The sequence below is a fragment of the Belonocnema kinseyi genome, chromosome 5 (assembly GCF_010883055.1).
Source record: "Belonocnema kinseyi isolate 2016_QV_RU_SX_M_011 chromosome 5, B_treatae_v1, whole genome shotgun sequence".
NCBI classification, from domain to species: domain Eukaryota; kingdom Metazoa; phylum Arthropoda; class Insecta; order Hymenoptera; family Cynipidae; genus Belonocnema; species Belonocnema kinseyi.
In genome coordinates, this window is record NC_046661.1 from 55,453,289 (window position 1) to 55,471,092 (window position 17,804).

Consider the following 17,804-nt stretch of genomic DNA (forward strand, 5'->3'; position numbering starts at 1 on the left):
ATCTGAATATAGTTCTGAATCATACTCTGAATCTGGTTCTGAATCATCTTCAGATTCCGGTTCTAAATCATCCTCAGAATCTGATTCTGAATCATTCTCAGAATTAAAAGAAGAGGAAGTTTCGTCAGAAAAAGGTGAAAAATATGAAGAAAATTGACTTTCATCAAAAGACATGTAATGCATTTAAAGAGAATGATATACAGCTATATGTAAATCATGGCTTTGTTTTAGCTTAACACATATTTATTTTACAAACAGTTCATCAACAAAGAGGATACGCCAAAGGTAGAGGTGCTTTAGCAGCAGGTAATTTCTTATTTAAATCTTTAAAAAAATTAAAGTTATAGGTGATCTCCGCGATGATAGGGGCTTAACACACAAAAAATCGAATTTTGGGGTTTTAATCACCAATCGATTGCTCTTTATTTGCTCTATGACAATTAAAAATATTACTCCCGTATCTGGAAAAGTCGAATTATTATTAAACTGCAAAGTAGGGCCCTCTTACGAAGTTCCTGTGTTGGACCGCTTCTTGAATCACGCCTTCTGTAAAAGTAAGCTACTGCACGGTAAGTCCTGTTCCTCGATAACGGTCAGATATTCTTACGTCCATACTCAATAAGAAAAGTAGGCTAGTTAAAAAAATTTATTTGATACTATTTTAATATTACTATAACAGGTAACAGGTTGTTTTTAAGCAAAAGATATAAAATCCACTTAAGCAGAATTATATGTATCCATACGTAAAACGTAATTTTATTTTGCTTAATGCATATTTGTTTTATTAACAGGTCAGCAACAAAAAGGAAATGCCGCAGATGGAACTGCAAAAACAGCCGGTAATTTATCATTTAAATATTTCAAAAATTTAAATTATTTTCTCAAGTCTATAGTCAATAAGAAAACTAAACTCGTTTAAAATAATAATTTGGTACTATTTTACTATTATTAATACAGGTAAGACAAAATCTGAATCAAAATTAAAAACGCCAGAAGTATCAAAGGTATTAAACGAGTCAGAAGAAAATACAGGTGTTTTTATTATTAACAGGCCAGCAACAAGGAGGACAGGTCGTAGGTGGCTATTCTACAACAAACGGTAATTTATCAATTTAAATAATTTATATTATATTATTGACTTCATGGTTAATTAGAAAAGTAAACTCGTTAAATATAATTATTTGGTCCTATTTTGATATTATGATTACAGAAAAGACTGTATCAAAGTCAAAATCGAAAATTTCAAAATCGTCACAAGCGTCAAAAACGTTACAAGCGTTGATGGCATCAAAAGATTCAAAACAAAAGATTGTCGAATCAGGAAAAATTAATAGGAAAACTAAACTCGTTGAAAATATTAATTTCATACTATTTAAACATTACTATTACAGAAAAGACTGGATCGAAATCAAAACTGTCACAAGCTTCAAAGTTTTCAAGAGGGTCCAAGACATCAAAAGCATCAAAGGCATCAAAATATTCAAAACAAAAGACATTTGCTTCAAGAAAAGGTTAATTAGAAAAGTAAAACCGTCCACACAATAATGTTGTACTATTATAATATTATTATTACAGAAAAGACTGCATCGAAATCGAAATCAAAAGCGTCAAAGGCATCAAAAGCGTCAAAGGTATCAAAGGCGTCAAAAGTGTCAAAGGAATCACAAGCGTCAAAGGCACCAAAAGCGTCAAGAGCATCCGAAGTTTCAAAGGCATCTAAAGCGTCTAAGGCATCAAAAGATTCAAAACAAAATACAGTTGCATCAGGAAAAGGTCAATTAGAAAAGTAAACTTTTTCAAATAATAATTTGGTACTATTATATTATTATAATTACAGAAAAGACTGGATCGAAGTCAAAAGCGTCACAAGCGTCAAAGGCATTAAAAGCGTCAAGGGGATCAAAAGCGTCAAAGGCATCAACAGATTCAAAACAAAAGACAGTTGCATCAGGAAAAGGTCAATTAGAAAAGTAAACTCTTAAAAATAATGATTTGGTACTATTTTAATACTATGGGTACAGAAAAGATTGCTTACATCTAAGGCTTGTTAACAAAAAAAAGAGGAAATTATTTTTTCTGATAATAATACAATCTAAAGTTATATTTCAAAATAATTAACTTTCACTTCAGGTCAAAAAATAGATGGAGTTCTAATAGTTGTAAAAAATAGAAGAAGTGGAGCATTCGAAAGAAGTCGACAATTCAATGTCTTCGACAGATTGATAAAATATCGCGAAAATAGAATAGGAGTATTTGAAATAAGAAAACCCGTTAGCGTATTTGAAAATCCTTGATTTGACAGAAGAAGTAGAGCGTTTAATATAATTCGACCCATTAAAATAGTCGGCGAATTTGAAAGTCGTCGGGAAGATATAAGTGAAGGATTTGGAATTTTAAAACCAATTATCATAGTTGGCGATTTTAAAAAGACTCGAGGAAGTGGAAGAAGTGAAGGATTCAAAATGAGTCCACACCGTATCATAGGTCAAAGAATTGCAATATCTCGAAAAGATAGAAGAGACTATGGATTTGGAATAAGTAAAGAAGCCATGATACGTGGAGGGGTAGGAGGAGGTGAATAAATCTAACGGCAGTTTTATCCATAAAAGCTTTAATGCAAAAAATAAATTTCCAAAGGAGGTTCTGAATGACAAATATACATATAACATAAGTTACAATTATTCTTGCTGATGATATAATTTTATTACAGGTAAAAGCCAAAAAGGATTTAGAAAATCTAAACTAGGAATGCCATATGTTAGAGCAGAAGAAGGTGTAGAGGGAAAAGTTGAAAAGCTAAACAAGAAATTTGGTCAGTTGAAAGCACAAAATGAATGTCATTTGTAGTTAATTTTGCAAAAACGTAAAACTGTTCTTTGTTAGTTGAGAAGGATTTTTCATTAAGAGCAGTCGGTGTCCTTTAGGCAAGACGAAGGCGTAGTTGTAGTTGAGCCGTAGATAGGCCGACTGCTCCTTCTGCAAAAATCACTTCAACCATAAAAAGCTTAGCGAGCCCTTCATACATAATTTTTTTCGACATTTATATACAGAAAAGGTAAAAGAAAACTATATTAAAATTAAAGTCAACGAGATAGTGAGATAACTAATTATGATGTTCTCCATCAAAACATTTTATGGAGCATTTGTTAAGATTATCCATATAAGTTTCTTCTTTATGGAACGAAAAAAGGTTTTAAAAAGCACTATTTCATGCCTATGCCGGATGAAATAATTTTAAGGATTCAGGTTACATTTTCAGTTTGTTCAACATATACCTTTTTCATATTGCTGGTCCCAAAGCGGAAGGATTTTGAGTGCGATAGTGGAAGCGCTAAGGCAACTGATAAATTATAAATCCAAATAATATTTCAGTATTCTGAAGACAACTAGGCTGGTTCCGAATAATGAGTTAGCAGCAGGGGTAAGAGGCATATTATACAAGCGCCCTGCAATATGTAAAAAAATGAAAATAATATTCATTAAATTTAAAGCTTAAACTATAGTTATATTTTTAATATCTTGATAACTTTGGAAAGAAAATAGCGGATCCCAATTCAAAAATTCATGATTTGCTGACACTTATTGTGCACAAATAAAGATTTTGTCAATGACATTAGAAATGTATTGTAATGATGTTGCAAGTGTTTAAATTAAAACATAGTAACATAATGGAAATTACAATGTTATCATGTTACTCTTTCACATACATTATTTTATGATTGTTTTAAATTTGCAAACGTGGCACCGCGTGTTTTCGCTCGACAGCTCCAAACCCAGCATTTACAAGCCTCTGATTTATTTCTTTCATTTTCCACATTTCCGAGCAATTAGAATAAACCTCACGTACAAGATTTGAGTTATGTCAGAGAGCAAAGACGCGAGACGCCAGAAATATGCCACTATATGGTTTTTCTCCACACTGCCACTTTAATGTCGTCGTCCTGCCCGTGTTACGAACTGGCACTACATATATAAATATTTAGAACTAGGCGTAAGTACAGTGAATCTCTGTGACTGTGCCGGTCTTAGGCCTGGAGAAAGTGAGAACGTGAGGAATTACCCATATATAGTGAGATATAGTGTATATATATATATATTATATATATATAGATATAGTGTAGATATAGTGTATTTTGTTTGTTTATGCCTGAGCGGCAACTGCTCACACCGCGCATCACATTTTAATCCTACCTGCAGCGGGGTGTCTAAATGTTCTAAATATCAATCAGTATTTTTGAAAAGGCTTATGAAAAGAAAATTGAATTTATCAGAGTAGAAAACAGGGCAGAATGAAATTTCTGGAGAATCTGGAGAAGCATTCAAACCCGGAAATAGGGTTGTTACAAAACATAAATAAAGAATAAAATCCATGATAAAAACTAGCCTAAGATTAAAGCCTCACAACTAGTCGCATTCAGAACTGGATAATATACCCGATATAGGCTAGAATGTATTGCAAGTTAGAGTATGAGATAGAATCAAGCTGCTGCATATACTAGAAGTTAGCTGCCAGTCAGAATGTAGCACTAGGTTGAGCCTCTGTGTAGATTAGAAGCGAGCCGCTAGGGTGCTGAAGGGATGGGTGGTCAAGTCTAGCTTCTGAAAAAGTTACAAAACAAGGACTGCATAAGTAAAAGGAATCAGTGGCACCGTACTTTTTTTTTGGAGGGGGAAGCAAATTCTTTTTCTATCGTATATGGTAGATATAGGTACATTCAGATTTGGGAGGAAGCAAAAGCCATTGCCACTGCAAGAAATCATTGATTTTATTAAACAACATTTTATTTCAACCTTTGAGATCGTCACTAGATCAAGTAGAAACAATGCGACGAATTAATTTTAGTAATTAGCATAATTCGAGACAAAACTAACCTGAAATTTATTATTAAATTAAAGTTTTTTCCGTGAAAGCTTAGCCAAGGTAATGTCGAATATAACTTCGTTTCAGAAACAAAGAATTGTTTTCAATTGTTTTCAAAGAGAGAAATAATGCGGATTTCGAGTCCGTTTTGAACAATGATAGAGTGTAAGATTCAATCCAATTCCTTATTGTCCACCACTTCACGTATTGTTGCTACAAAGCTTGATATATTCTTTCAAGATCTGAAGACGAAGATAATTTACGTGATTGAATTCTCTCCACCAGCCGATGGTAATATCACGGCAAAGGAGGATGAAAAGCAGGTGAAGTATCAAACTCTTTTTTATGAGTTTAGAATGCTGCACCAAGGTTACAGAGTGCATATTGTAGTTCTAATAATCGCCTGCCTTGGAGGTATAAAAGCTTCATTACTTAGCCAATTGAACACAATCCCGGCGGAGCAGCATTAAGCTTAATCCATTCCGAGCCAGATGAAAAAGGGTGATCTTCTAAGATCACTTTATCTGATCCGCCAACCCTGTTTCTCATAACATTGTACAAAGGTCGGTGGCTCTAAACAAGTATCCAGAGGTGAAATCTTCATCTGCAACTGTGCCGTCTGACGCGGAAAGTAAAGGGCACCGGATGTTTACCACTACCCAGCGTCGAGCCTCTTCTCACAGATGAACCCGATTTTAAAAAAGGAAGAAGAGCCTGAGAATGATAGATTTGGGACAATAAGGGGCGGATCCGATAATTATGATGGGTATGGGCCCCCAAATTCACAGAGCCAAGGGAAGCAAAGAGTAGGCCGTACGACACAGGTTATAAGGGGCGTGAGTCCCCAAGACAATACCAAAGCGCGAAAATTAGCTCGGCCCAAGATAAAAGGTATGTTCAAACGGGCGGACAGGGCCAACATGAGCCATATCCAAACCAAGCGACGTGAGAAGAATCGTAGAAGAGTCAATAATCAGTTTTAACGGACAAAAGGGCTCGAGCGTGGACAACTTCTTGTGGAAGGTCGAAGAGGGCAGAGCCGCCTCTTTCCTCACAGACGAGCAGTTGTTAGTGTCTATGCCCTTCCTTTTAAAGGATATTGCGTGGCACTGGTTCCGTCAGAAAGATCAAGATGGATAACGTCGGATCAATGCAAGCGGAATTTTCAGGACTGCTTTGGGGATACTTTCTACCAAGTAAGGCTAGAAGAACAGATTTTAGGAGGACCATCATAAAACCCACCGATAAAACAGAGATATTATCGAGTGTCCCCGAAAGTATTGAAAAATATGCAAGATGAGGTGAACCGAATGTGAGCCAAGGGCATTGTTGAGCTATCGAAGAGCGGATGGTCCAGTCCGGTAGTAATAGCCCGAAAGGCAGACGGGACATATAGGTTTTGTGTGGATTACCGTAGACTCAAGAAGTTCGCCAAGAAAGACGTGTACCCCTAGCCCAAGATGGATATAATCCTTCAGAAACTTCGCGCTGCGAAGTACATAACCATCCTAGATTTGAAGTAGGGGTACCACCAGATTCCGATGGGCGAAGATAGTAGGGAATACACAGCATTTACATTTTCTGGAATGGGGATCTTCCAGTTTACAAGGATGCCCTTTGGACTGTTCGGGGCCCCTGCGACATTCCAGCGACTGGTAGACTCCTTTGTAGGGCCAGAAATGGAACCTAAGGTCTACGCGTACCTCGACGACATAGTCATCGATATTGCGACGTTTAAGGACTATCAGGAATGGACAGCTCGAGTGATAGATCGCTTACGGGGCGCTAGACTAACAACTAACCCAAAGAAGTGTGAATTCGGCAGACTGACTGTGCGTTATCTTGGATTCCTCGTCCGGACAAAGTCGAGCCCCTTTTCTCATAATAAGCCCCAAGAACAATTAAGCAACTGAGACGGTTCTTGGGCATGCCATCGTGGTACCGTCGTTTTATACCCGACTTTGCCACTGACGAGGAACCACTGAACAAAATACTTTGAACAAATGTCCCATGGGAATGCGTCAGCGAACATGAAAGCGCGTTCACTCAACTAAAAGAACAAATGGCGACGGCACCAATCTTGACTTACCCGCATTTCGAAGTCCCATTCGTGCTTCAGATCGACGCAAGCGATTTTGGTTTGGGAGCAGTCTTGACGCAGATGCAAGACGGCGTTCAGAGGGTAATAGCCTTTGCGAGTAGAATGATGTCGAACGCCGAAATGAAATACTCGGTTACGGAAAATGAGTGTTTAGCCGTGATCTGGTCAGTTAGGAAATTCCGGCACTATCTTGAGGGTTTCGACTTCACAGAGATCACCGACTACAGTTCTTTGCAAAGGTTACACAACCTTCACAATTCAAGAGGCCGATTGACGCGATGGGCACTTGACCTCCTCGAGTACGATTTTGAGGCCGTATACCGGAAAGAAGCTTTGCACCACGTGCCTGATGCCCTTTTTTTACGAGGAGGAAGTAGCAAATCTCCATAGCTGTCATGGAGCCTGTGAAGGACGAGGGGTATCGTAAGCGACTGCGTGAGGTAGAAGAAGCTCCTAGAAAATTCCATGGGTGGAAGATAGTGGATGGAATGCTTCATCGATACTGTCCGAACCCGTCGATAGATCCGGTTCTCGAAGACCTAGAGGCAAGGAACATTTCTTTATGGGTGCAGCCCTCGTCTACTGCGGTGTATCATCCGCAGGCGGACTCTGTGGGGCGAGTCATCGGAGTCCTCGAAACGATGATCTCAGCGTACGTAGCCCAAGACCATCGTCAATGCGAAGTGTATCTCAAAGTTTTTTGGTTCACCTGCAATACGGCCGTGCATAGCACCATGGGTGTTAGCCCGGCTTACTTGAATTTGGGTAGGGATCCGAAGCCGTACAATAGCTTGCGCCAAAGGGTCGAGGAACCGACCGAATTGCCTAAGAGACGCCCGTTTCGCGAATGTAGACACCAGGCCTCGCGGAATTAAGAATAGGACTGAATAATTAAATTAAAAGAGTTACAAGATCTAGTCTCCCTGCACCACGAGAATGCGCTCGACCGTCAAAAGGTTAATTACGATAAAAGGCGGCGACACGCGGTATTTAAAGTAGGAGATAGGGTCATGTGAAAACAAAAGGTGACATCCTCAGCCCAAAAATGGGTAACGAGAGGATTTGGGGGTAAAAAGCAAGAACCATACCTTGTGGTACGCGTTTTAGGATCTTCAGTAAAACTTCTAGTCCCCTACTACGATGAGGGACCGCCTAGGGAGAGGGGAGTAGTGGAACAATAAGTAGTCAACGCCTTTCTAGTAGTTCCCCTAAACCTTTGTATGTCCAAAGTACGGTAGAAATGAATAGACCGTAGACTTCTGTTTCGTCATTCTCGCCAGATTAGATTAACGAGAATTTTTTTTTATGCAATCTGTCGGTAATTATCTAGATTTAGTGTGTCGATTTTTTTCCTTTTACTACATACTATACTTGTTTAGAAGAGTTTAGTCTGAGTTACCTTCCAAATAGTGAGGAATGTGTAAGCATTGGGGGTCCCTCCTTTCACTCAGGAACTTGAGTTGCCCGGATGGTCCAGGTTAAGAAAATGAGTCTCGGAAACGATAAAAGTCACGGGTAGCACAGGTTGGATCCCTTCGGATTGGTATTTTATTATTTTTATTAATATGCCCCCAAATAACAGGGACCCCTCCTCATTGTAAACAGACTGAGCGGGCCCGAGGTGAAAGGGGCCGACAGAGCGGTGAGAGAGCAACCACAGCGCGGAAATCAAAAACCGGTGGGCTTCGGCTAAGCCCGAGGGAGTTGTAATGAAGTTTTGAAACTTAATTAATAAAGATATAGAAAAACTTCACGGGGTCTCGCCGAAGCTGGAATCAAGTAAGACGAAAGTCACATACGCGTGTCAAAAGAAATAATCTCAAGCCGACTCCAATTAATTTAGTTATTTTTACGGATAGTACTAATTGATTATTATTATTATTATTATTATTGATGCAAAATTAAGAAATATTAACACTGTAAAAACAAGCGAATTTACCTAAAGAAAAGTAGCTAAGGGAAACCAGTGGAAATGTAAATAACCTAGAATAAAGAATATTAGCGACGAGCATCGGAAAAGCCGGAATCATCTCTCAATCAATACAACACAATTCCAAAACATAGAAACTGTCTGACAGCTATAAACACGCAGCAGACAGCGCCGTAAACTTCCACTAGTATCTATAGATAAAAGGGTTGGATATAAGGGGACGGCGCGCCAAGTTCGCGCCGCTTCTCAAAGCACGGGTAACACGAGGCATTAGTTTGGCGACCGCCGGCGAGCGGCAGCACCAGATGGACCATCCTAACCGACACAACCAACCCTGCAACACTACGAAAATGAACAACCACACTCTGGCAGGAGAGGGGAGGCAAACAGCCATGTTAAAAATAATGAATCGACAGCCAAAAACAACCTTAGCAGTCCGTAGGCCAGAGCCAATCGGCAAGACAGATTTTACCACGAAAGGCGCGCATTGGCGGAAGACCTCATTGGAGCTCGCCCTTTGGCACCAACCAATAAACGGAGGCCTCTGCAGAAACTTGGCAAGGTCTGACGGAAAAATAGCGGGAAGACGACGGAAGCGAACAGGGAACGGAGAGTGGGCTTAAGAACCGGTGGGTACGGCCAGAACCAACACCATCGCAACTTTTGGATATTTTTGGAAAAGACGCAGCATCGACGGAAAGGACTGTGCAGCGGCAGCCAGGTGGCTGAAAAGTAAGTGTGCCTATTCTCACCTATCTTAAGTGCCGTTTCCGCTTCGATGCAGTTCCGCAATAGCCCGTAATTTTGTTCGGAGTGATTAAGAATAGTGGCGTGAGACCGGCGGAGACCCCCGCGTGGCTTAAAATCTGGAGAGGCGTTCGTTCCAAAGACCAATTTTGATAAGTTGGGCCGACCTAACCTCTCTAAACGACCTGGCGAAGAAATTGCCAACGAAAATGGAGGTAGGAGCAAGGAACGTCAGTGTCTCCGGTGGATCTTCCCCCAAATAGTGTGCGGGTTCCCGAAATTGGATTCTCTCTCCGCGTCTCTCCGCATGTTTGTAAATTCACAGGTTAATGTCAGAACGTTCTCAGCCTGACAAGAAATGCAATAGTGCGTTCCTATAGATTCTCAGAGTACTGTCAGGATGTTCTCAGCCTGACAATAAAATTGACAATTGCGTGTTTGTAAATTCTCAAGAGGTTGTCAGGATGATAGCAGCCTGACAATAAGTTAGATAGAATTAGTCTGCAGGTTGTGAGGGGGTTGACTGGGGATTCTAGGTCTGACAACAATCAGTCAGAGGGTTGACAGGGGGTCTCCCAATCACCAGTGAAGTTACTGTAACTAAACTTTGTTTTTCTTTTCTTCTCATTATAATAAATAAGCTTCAGTTTTGTTTTATGAAAACCTAAGTGTTTTTAGTAATTTTCTCTCTCTCGCCCGCAAGAATTACCCCTCCCTTTTTCTTAGTATCATGTGTCAATTTGGAGCTAGCATTCCTGCTAAGCGACGCCAGGATATCATAGTGGAGGTTCCAGTAGGGTGAACCCTACCTGGCGCAAAATAAATTAAAATATAAATTAAAAGTGGCAGCCGTCTTAAGACTAGGTTACCCCACCTGTCCCTCCCCCGGTCAGGCCGTGTTAGCAGTAGGTACACGGGATTTTGGAAAACCTAGTTACAATATATATATACATAAACCAAAGCATGCACCTAAAGTATTCTATTTCAAAGACTTCACATCTCAGGCCATCTAGATGATCGCGGAATACTTAATCTTGAATATCTTGAGAACAGGATTATTCTGAGTACGCCACATATAGTTGCAAATGGAGGCGGCTCTCTTCTTAAAATGGTCAGGAAGCCCGAAGAAATGGACAAAGGAGCGTTTCTGTACAAAGCAGCAGAGGAAGCTGCTGAAAGACTCGGCCTTGACTTCAGTATCAGGGGTGACCAAAATGCATCAAATCTTACCTTTCTCAAGTCCTCACTCTTGAAGGCCCGGATTAAGAAAGAACAGGAGAAAACCTTCCGTGAACATCAATATTTAATGTCGCATGACCTAACTTTTGCGTTCCTTCAATCATCCACAATGAAGTGAAGTACATAGAAATTCATTGTTGCATTTCAAGACGGCGTCATTTCCACTTTAGCATATCGTTTCCACATTTTAATCCAAGATATTCCAGATGATGGTTGCAGAGCATGTCATGTACATCTGCTGTCCAAAATTGGTTTGACTTAAAAAAATCGTGTTTAGGCTCAAAATTAAGCAAATTTGATCTAGTTTTGAGAACCTTTAGGCGGTTTATGAAATTCGATATTGCCGACATAATATGGCGTCGAGTAAGGAAAAAAATTAATAAAAAATTGCTTTTTTTTATTACGATAATTTTATGCGCTAAAACGTATTTTTGTATTTTTAAAACGTATCGGAATTGCTCTTAGGCAATCCAGTATTTCTTTATTAACTCTTTGGATTAATTGTACAAGATTACAGTCGTAAAACCAGATTGGAACTAACTGAGGAACATCATTTTTGCCCTACTTATAGTCAAGTAGATACATGTGGGATTACCGTAATGTATGACGTAAGTAGGTCGAAGTCAACTGCGTAACACCCCCCTTTTTAGACAAGGTTTTAGTCCTCTAAACCTATTTTGAATTTTCTAGTATTAATCAGTTCCATTGGTTTCATTAACGGTTGAGTAGCAGCATTATAGGTTACAGTTTGTGGAGTCATCTTATTTTTTGTTTTGACGCAGAATAAACAGAGCTTTTTTGGTAATAATGCCCTGATTATTTGGAAGATACCACATTTGTTTCATCTCCATAATGATATTAATAGTAAATAGAAGTATCCTACGTACTTAATCTATTCTAGGCCGGTTTCCACTCATGTTTTCATACGCCAGTGATCAGCTATATTTTTGAGTGTATTCTCGGTGTTGTCTAAGCTTAAGCGGGTTTGTTTGAGTTCGTCGTTGTCTATCTGCTTAGGGAGTTGAATTAATTTTAGTACTAATTTACTCAAGTCTTCTTCATCGGAATTAATGTTGTAAATTTTATGAATCCAATAGGTTTGTTTTTCCTTTATATGTTTAGGCAAATCTACTTGATCGTAATTATTGTATAATTTACAATTATTACCGTCTATTTTAACATGATTAATTATTTCCACAGCCGTTAAATTATTTTCGCAAATTATATCTAATTTCGTTGTAACAAGAGGAATTATAATATTATTATTATTAATATATAATATAATAACATTGGAGATAGATATTAAGGTTTCCTTGTCAAGTAAGTACGGAGATTAATGACAGTTTAAATCGAAATATGTTTTAAAAAGGCTTGCTTCGCAGGTTCTTCTATGCATTATTTTGAGATCAGGTACAGAGATAATTTTTTGTAAGGATCCTTCCTTTTCTAAAACGGGTTTGTCTAGAATTTAAGTAAAAAGTCCTTAAAATATTGCCACAGAGAGTAAGCTTGCATCGCAGATATACTGTTTATTTTCTTCTGCTTTGTCAAAGTGATAACGTGTTCTATGGTGTTCTTCGAATTCTTGTAGCGTATGTTTTAAAACTGCAGGTGTTAAGAATTCTGTATGCGCTATCCCGTGCTTGCCATCATTGATAGCATTGGTAGCAGTGTCAATGTCTTCGTTTATTCGGTTGATAAAGAATCTAATATTAATTTTAAAATCTTTGTATGATTCGCTAACACTGGTGCTATAGCTTTATAACCGGTATATAAATGTCAAATTCAGAATTTATTTGGGTCAATACAGATTTGAATAGTATTTCAAATAGTGTTTTAGAGATATCGATGACAAAGTTAGCTAATCATCTCTTATACCTTTGTGTTCCGAGTAACTTATGCAGGATTGTGATTTTATAAATCAATCGTTTATATGTTCCTTTGAACAACTTTAATTCTTCCTAGGGTGCACATGAAGTTGCACAAGCTCGCTCAGCTAAAATTAACGTGTGATCTGTTGCTTCTACCATTTGCTCTATTGCAGTTACATTTATTCCTGTAATTAGTCTACATTCTTTGTGGCAAAGATATACCCTTTCAATTTTCAATTAGTTTATTTATCATTTTACAAGTTATACATATACAATTCAGATATATGCAACCTGCAACCCCCAGAGGCAAACAAAAATTACCTGTGCGGGGTACTGATTAAAATTAACTTACATATATAACTTAAAACTAAAATATAAGAGAAATATTCTGTTGTTGTTAACATAAAAAAGCTTTTGGACTATATTACAACATTAGGCTAAGTGATTCATAGGCAAATAATTGCCTAAGGTTCATTGGGTTTTCACTTACAAAAGTGTTTTTACTTACAATTTTTAATAGTCTTTTTTGAACATTTTGCAATAAGTTCAGATAATTCATGTAGGCTCAACCGCAAGCAATTATTCCATAATTTATAATGCTGTGAAGGAAAGCATAGTAGATCATTCTTAATCCTAGATATTTACAGTATTCTACTTTCTTTATGTATTTATCTTCTATTTTTATCTCTAAGTTTACAGGAACGCTATCACAATAATTACCAAAAGTATTAAATACAGTTTTTTCTGAATTTTAAACTAACTTATTTAGTGCTAGCCACTCCTGTACTTTTACAAGTAGATTGTTCATTTTTGTTTCTACTTCTTTCCAAGTTTCATCAATAGAAAAAATGGCAGTGTCATCAGCATAGGAAATAATAGAGTTGTCGGGCATTTGTATTAGTAAATCGTTAACATATATTATAAAGAGTCGTGGCCCAAGAATAACAATTCTTGGGCCACAAAATTGTGGTTAACACAATTGAAAGCTTTAGCTAAGTCTAAAAAAATAATTGCTATAAGCTTGATCTTATCTAGATTAAAATAAATAGTTTTAGTAATAAGATTTAATGCATCTTTCATTGCTTTGTTCTTGATAAAGCCAAACTGGTTTTCTGATAATACTTTGCTTTTCGATATGAAATTGTTTAGTCTTTTATGTATTATTTTTTCTATAATTTTAGCAATATTGGATATCAAAGATATCGGTCTATAGTTACAAGCTTCATAATTGTGACCAGATTTATAAATTGGTACTATTTCAGCAACTTTGAGCGAATCCGGCCAAATCGACTTCTCTATGCATAAATTGAAAATGTGTGCCAAGACATCAGAGATGTACGGAGATAAATTTTTTAGAGTTAGTGTGTTAATCTTGTCTATTCCACTATTTTTATTTTTCATTTCATTAATTATTCTCTGTACTTCAAGGTAGTCAATTGGTATTATAAAAAAATTATTGGAGTTATATAGTGGTAAATTTAAGTTTTTACTGTTGGGTTTCTTTTTCACATTTCTGGATAGATTTTCACCTACTTTACAATAATAAGAGTTGAGGTGTGACGCTATTTCCTTTTGATTCTGTATTTTACTATTATCATTATCTAGTATTTAGTTTATTTTATTATTAATTTATCTCTTTTTTCCTAATTTTGTGTTTATTATATTCCACAGTTGTTTAGCATAGTTGCAATTTTTATTTACCAGATTCCTATCATATTTTATTTTTGCATCTCTTATTACTTTATCTAGAATCTTCATATAGCTTTTATATTGTTTTTTGAGATACACGTTTGTTGGATCATGCTTAAGCTTATTATAAAGTATTCCTTTTTTTCACAGGATATCACAATGGCTTTGGTAATCCAACTTTTTCTTGGTTTGTTTTATTGTTGCGATTATTATTTGTCTTTCCTGGTTTTCTTGTATCTATACAATCTCGTATATTTTTGATTAGCCCATTCATGGCTTCATTCCAATCATGAAGAAGTTTATATTTTCCCCAGTCTATTGGTGCTGCAATGATGGTCATTTTTTTATAATTGAAGAAGTATTTGTATTCAAAGTTTTCCGGTTTAGGTGGTTTATTTGATTCAATGAAAAGTGGAAAATGATTAGTAAAAGGAGTCGACACTTTGAAAGTTTTTGTTTGTATATTTTTATTCTTTATAAATATATTATAAATGCATGATCCTTTTCCACTTTCATTCAATGGTCTAGTTATAACAATGAAACCTGGATAAAAACCGTTTTCAAGTAGATTGTTTAAGAAATCTTCACTGATAATATTTTGTTTTAAAATAACAATGTTAAAGTCGCCAATAATGAGATTGTTTTAATAGTTTTTAGTTTTATTTAAAAATTTGTGTAGATTTATATTAAATTCTAGACAAGACATATCATGTGATCTATATAAAGCAGTTATTATTAGAATTATATTATTGTTTTAAAATATTTTACTATTTAATAGTTTTAAATTACCTATTTGTACTATTCCTGTGGTCTCTCTGACACAATCATTTATATAAATAATTACTCCGTCTGATTTGTTTAGGTTACTTTCATTATAGTAGGTTTTAAAGCCGTGTAGTTTATATAAATCTATATTATCAATGTTCCATGATTCGGCGCATACTCTAACATACGGTTTAATTTTTAATCTCTTAATGAGAATTTCGAGTTTATAAAAATTATGGTTAATACTACGAACATTTACATATAAGATGCGACTGCCTTTAATGTTTCCATCCTTATTGAGAGATTTTATATTGTGATACACACCTTCATGTTTGATAACTTGGTTCTGAATGTCTTCAATTAAGTTGATGTGTTGTGCCATTATAACTCTTCCTTATTAGTTGAGCCTTGTTTATTGCTGTGGTTTTTTGCAAAGTTAGAAGTTCACCAATTAATTCATTTTTTTCACTCAGTTCCTTGTTCAGTGCTTTTAAAAGCGTGTTTTCGGTAAGTATGCATTCTTGTTGTTGTTGGACCTCTGGATCAAAAATTGTTGAATTATGATGATCTAGTGTTTTGTCAGATATTTCATCAAGCAACTCCTTTTGCAGTTGCACTGTAGTTTTTGTTTTCATTTGCGCAATTAAATATCTAGTTGATTCACTTAGATTTTCCTCGGAAATTTTTGAGGTTAGGTTTGGTTGGTTATGTTCAGGACACATTACCAAGTTGTTTCCAACATACTTCTTGATAGATAACCTATCATACTCACTTTTGTGATTTACCGCTTCACATATTATGCATATGACTGTTTTTACGCTTACACTCGGGTGACATTTATAGTATTTTTCACTAGTTTTTTCAGGAGGCAGCCCTTTCATGACGTCGCATTATTTAATCAATATGTATGGACCTTCGTATGGACCTTTCGAACAAGGATCTAGTTTATTGGCTTTGGTATTATTTTTAATTTTTGCTTTATCTTCTGATTTGTAAATCGAATGTGCTCTTACTATTACTTAATCTAATCTTTTTTAGTTTTTTCTTATTCCAATTCAATTCTCTCTATCATTTTCATGATATTACGGTTGTGTTGTGGTTCCAGTTCCTAATTAAATCTTAGTATGTGAGGTTGGTTGATGGGGCTCTTGTAAATGGGATATTGTGTTCTCTGTCAAAAGTGGCCGCAAATGGTGTTGTTTCTAGAGTTAAATTTTTCATAGTATTCATTGCGAAATTGATCAATTGCAAGTTATCGTCCCATTCGTTATCATTTTCGGATATTAATGTTTTGATTAAGTTTTTTAAAGTTGAGTGCATTCTTTTAATGTTGCCGTCGGATTAAGGATGAAACGCTGCTGTTTTTATGTGCTGGATTCGAAGTTCTTCCTCAAATTTCTGCACAAATTCAGACAAGAAGTTTTGTCCTTGATCAGAGATAATGGTTTTAAATGCACCAACGATACAGATATAGTGTTCTAACAGTCCATCAACGATTGAATTTGATGTTTCGTTCGGTAAAGGCAACAGAATAGTGTACCTTGTTAATCTGTCTTAGATGCTTACTATGTATTTATTGCCTTTTCGAGTTTCTGGTAAAGGTCCAGAAATATCTAGGGCGATTTTACCATTCCGGTTTGTTGGGATGTCCGGTAGTATATTAGATGCTTGCTCAGTTATTTTGGTGGTTTTTTGTAATTGGCAAATGGGACCATATCTCCATTCGGACCATGTCTCGAATTTCATCTTTCACCCAGGCTAAATGTTTTAACCAGTTTGGCGATGATACTTTATCAATATCCAATGCGACGACAAGTTATTGCTCGCTAATATTCGACGGTTTTTGCGCTGTTAATTTAGTCTCGACAACGGTCGGGAAATGGCTCCCGACGAAGTTCGCGTTACAAGATTTTAACGGATAGTGAGGCGCTTTCGTTTTCTTGGTGTTCGCGCGATTGAAGAAGCCATGCGTGTCTCTCGTCAAGGTCCTGAGATCCCTAACAATTGTCAATTAATCTCCGAGTCAGTCAGAAATCTGACGTATCGAAGAATTTGAAATTTTAAAGATAAAAAAATCTAAGGGGTACTTTCAGATAGATTCCCATCTTGAAATTTACGTATGATTTAATTATTATTACAAGTTAAGTAAGGACTGGAATAATTTCCTGCTACACTGCCCCCCCCCCCCCCCCCCCCCCCCCCCCCCTCAAACCGTAACGTCAAGGTGAAAATATTACAATTGTAATCCTGAAACACGGAAGTCATTATTAGTTATCTTGAGGTGAAGTCGTATATAGTATTCGAACTTAACTAAAATATAAATTACGAGCACGATAATCAATTTTATCGGTATAAAATTGACACAAAATGTTAAAAGATATATTTCTGAAAATTTGGCTTCAACTATTATATAAGTTTTAATTAGAATTTTATTACTTAACAGGAAAGTACAAAATTAGAATTAGTAATACTGGTGGCTACCCTGTCTACGCCTGATATGTTACTAAGTTTTAACCAGTTCTTCGAACGAATACAAAATCTTAAGACTCTATTGGTCGAGTAGAGAAAACAATAAGAAAACGGATTCTCGCCTCGAGCTTA

The 17,804-nt window shown here is 36.6% G+C and overlaps 1 protein-coding gene across 1 annotated transcript in view; it reads left to right on the top strand.

The window, feature by feature from the left end:
* Positions 1 to 725: 725 nt before the first annotated feature.
* Positions 726 to 17,804, top strand: part of LOC117173663 — a 41,312-nt gene continuing 24,233 nt past the window's right edge. Inside the window, exons 1-5 of the mRNA XM_033362303.1 lie at positions 726 to 839; positions 1,052 to 1,099; positions 1,392 to 1,524; positions 1,581 to 1,773; positions 1,838 to 1,957. Of these exons, the coding sequence (XP_033218194.1) occupies positions 769 to 839; positions 1,052 to 1,099; positions 1,392 to 1,524; positions 1,581 to 1,773; positions 1,838 to 1,957 (565 nt within the window). The 5' untranslated portion in view covers positions 726 to 768. The remainder of the gene's footprint in view (positions 840 to 1,051; positions 1,100 to 1,391; positions 1,525 to 1,580; positions 1,774 to 1,837; positions 1,958 to 17,804) is intronic.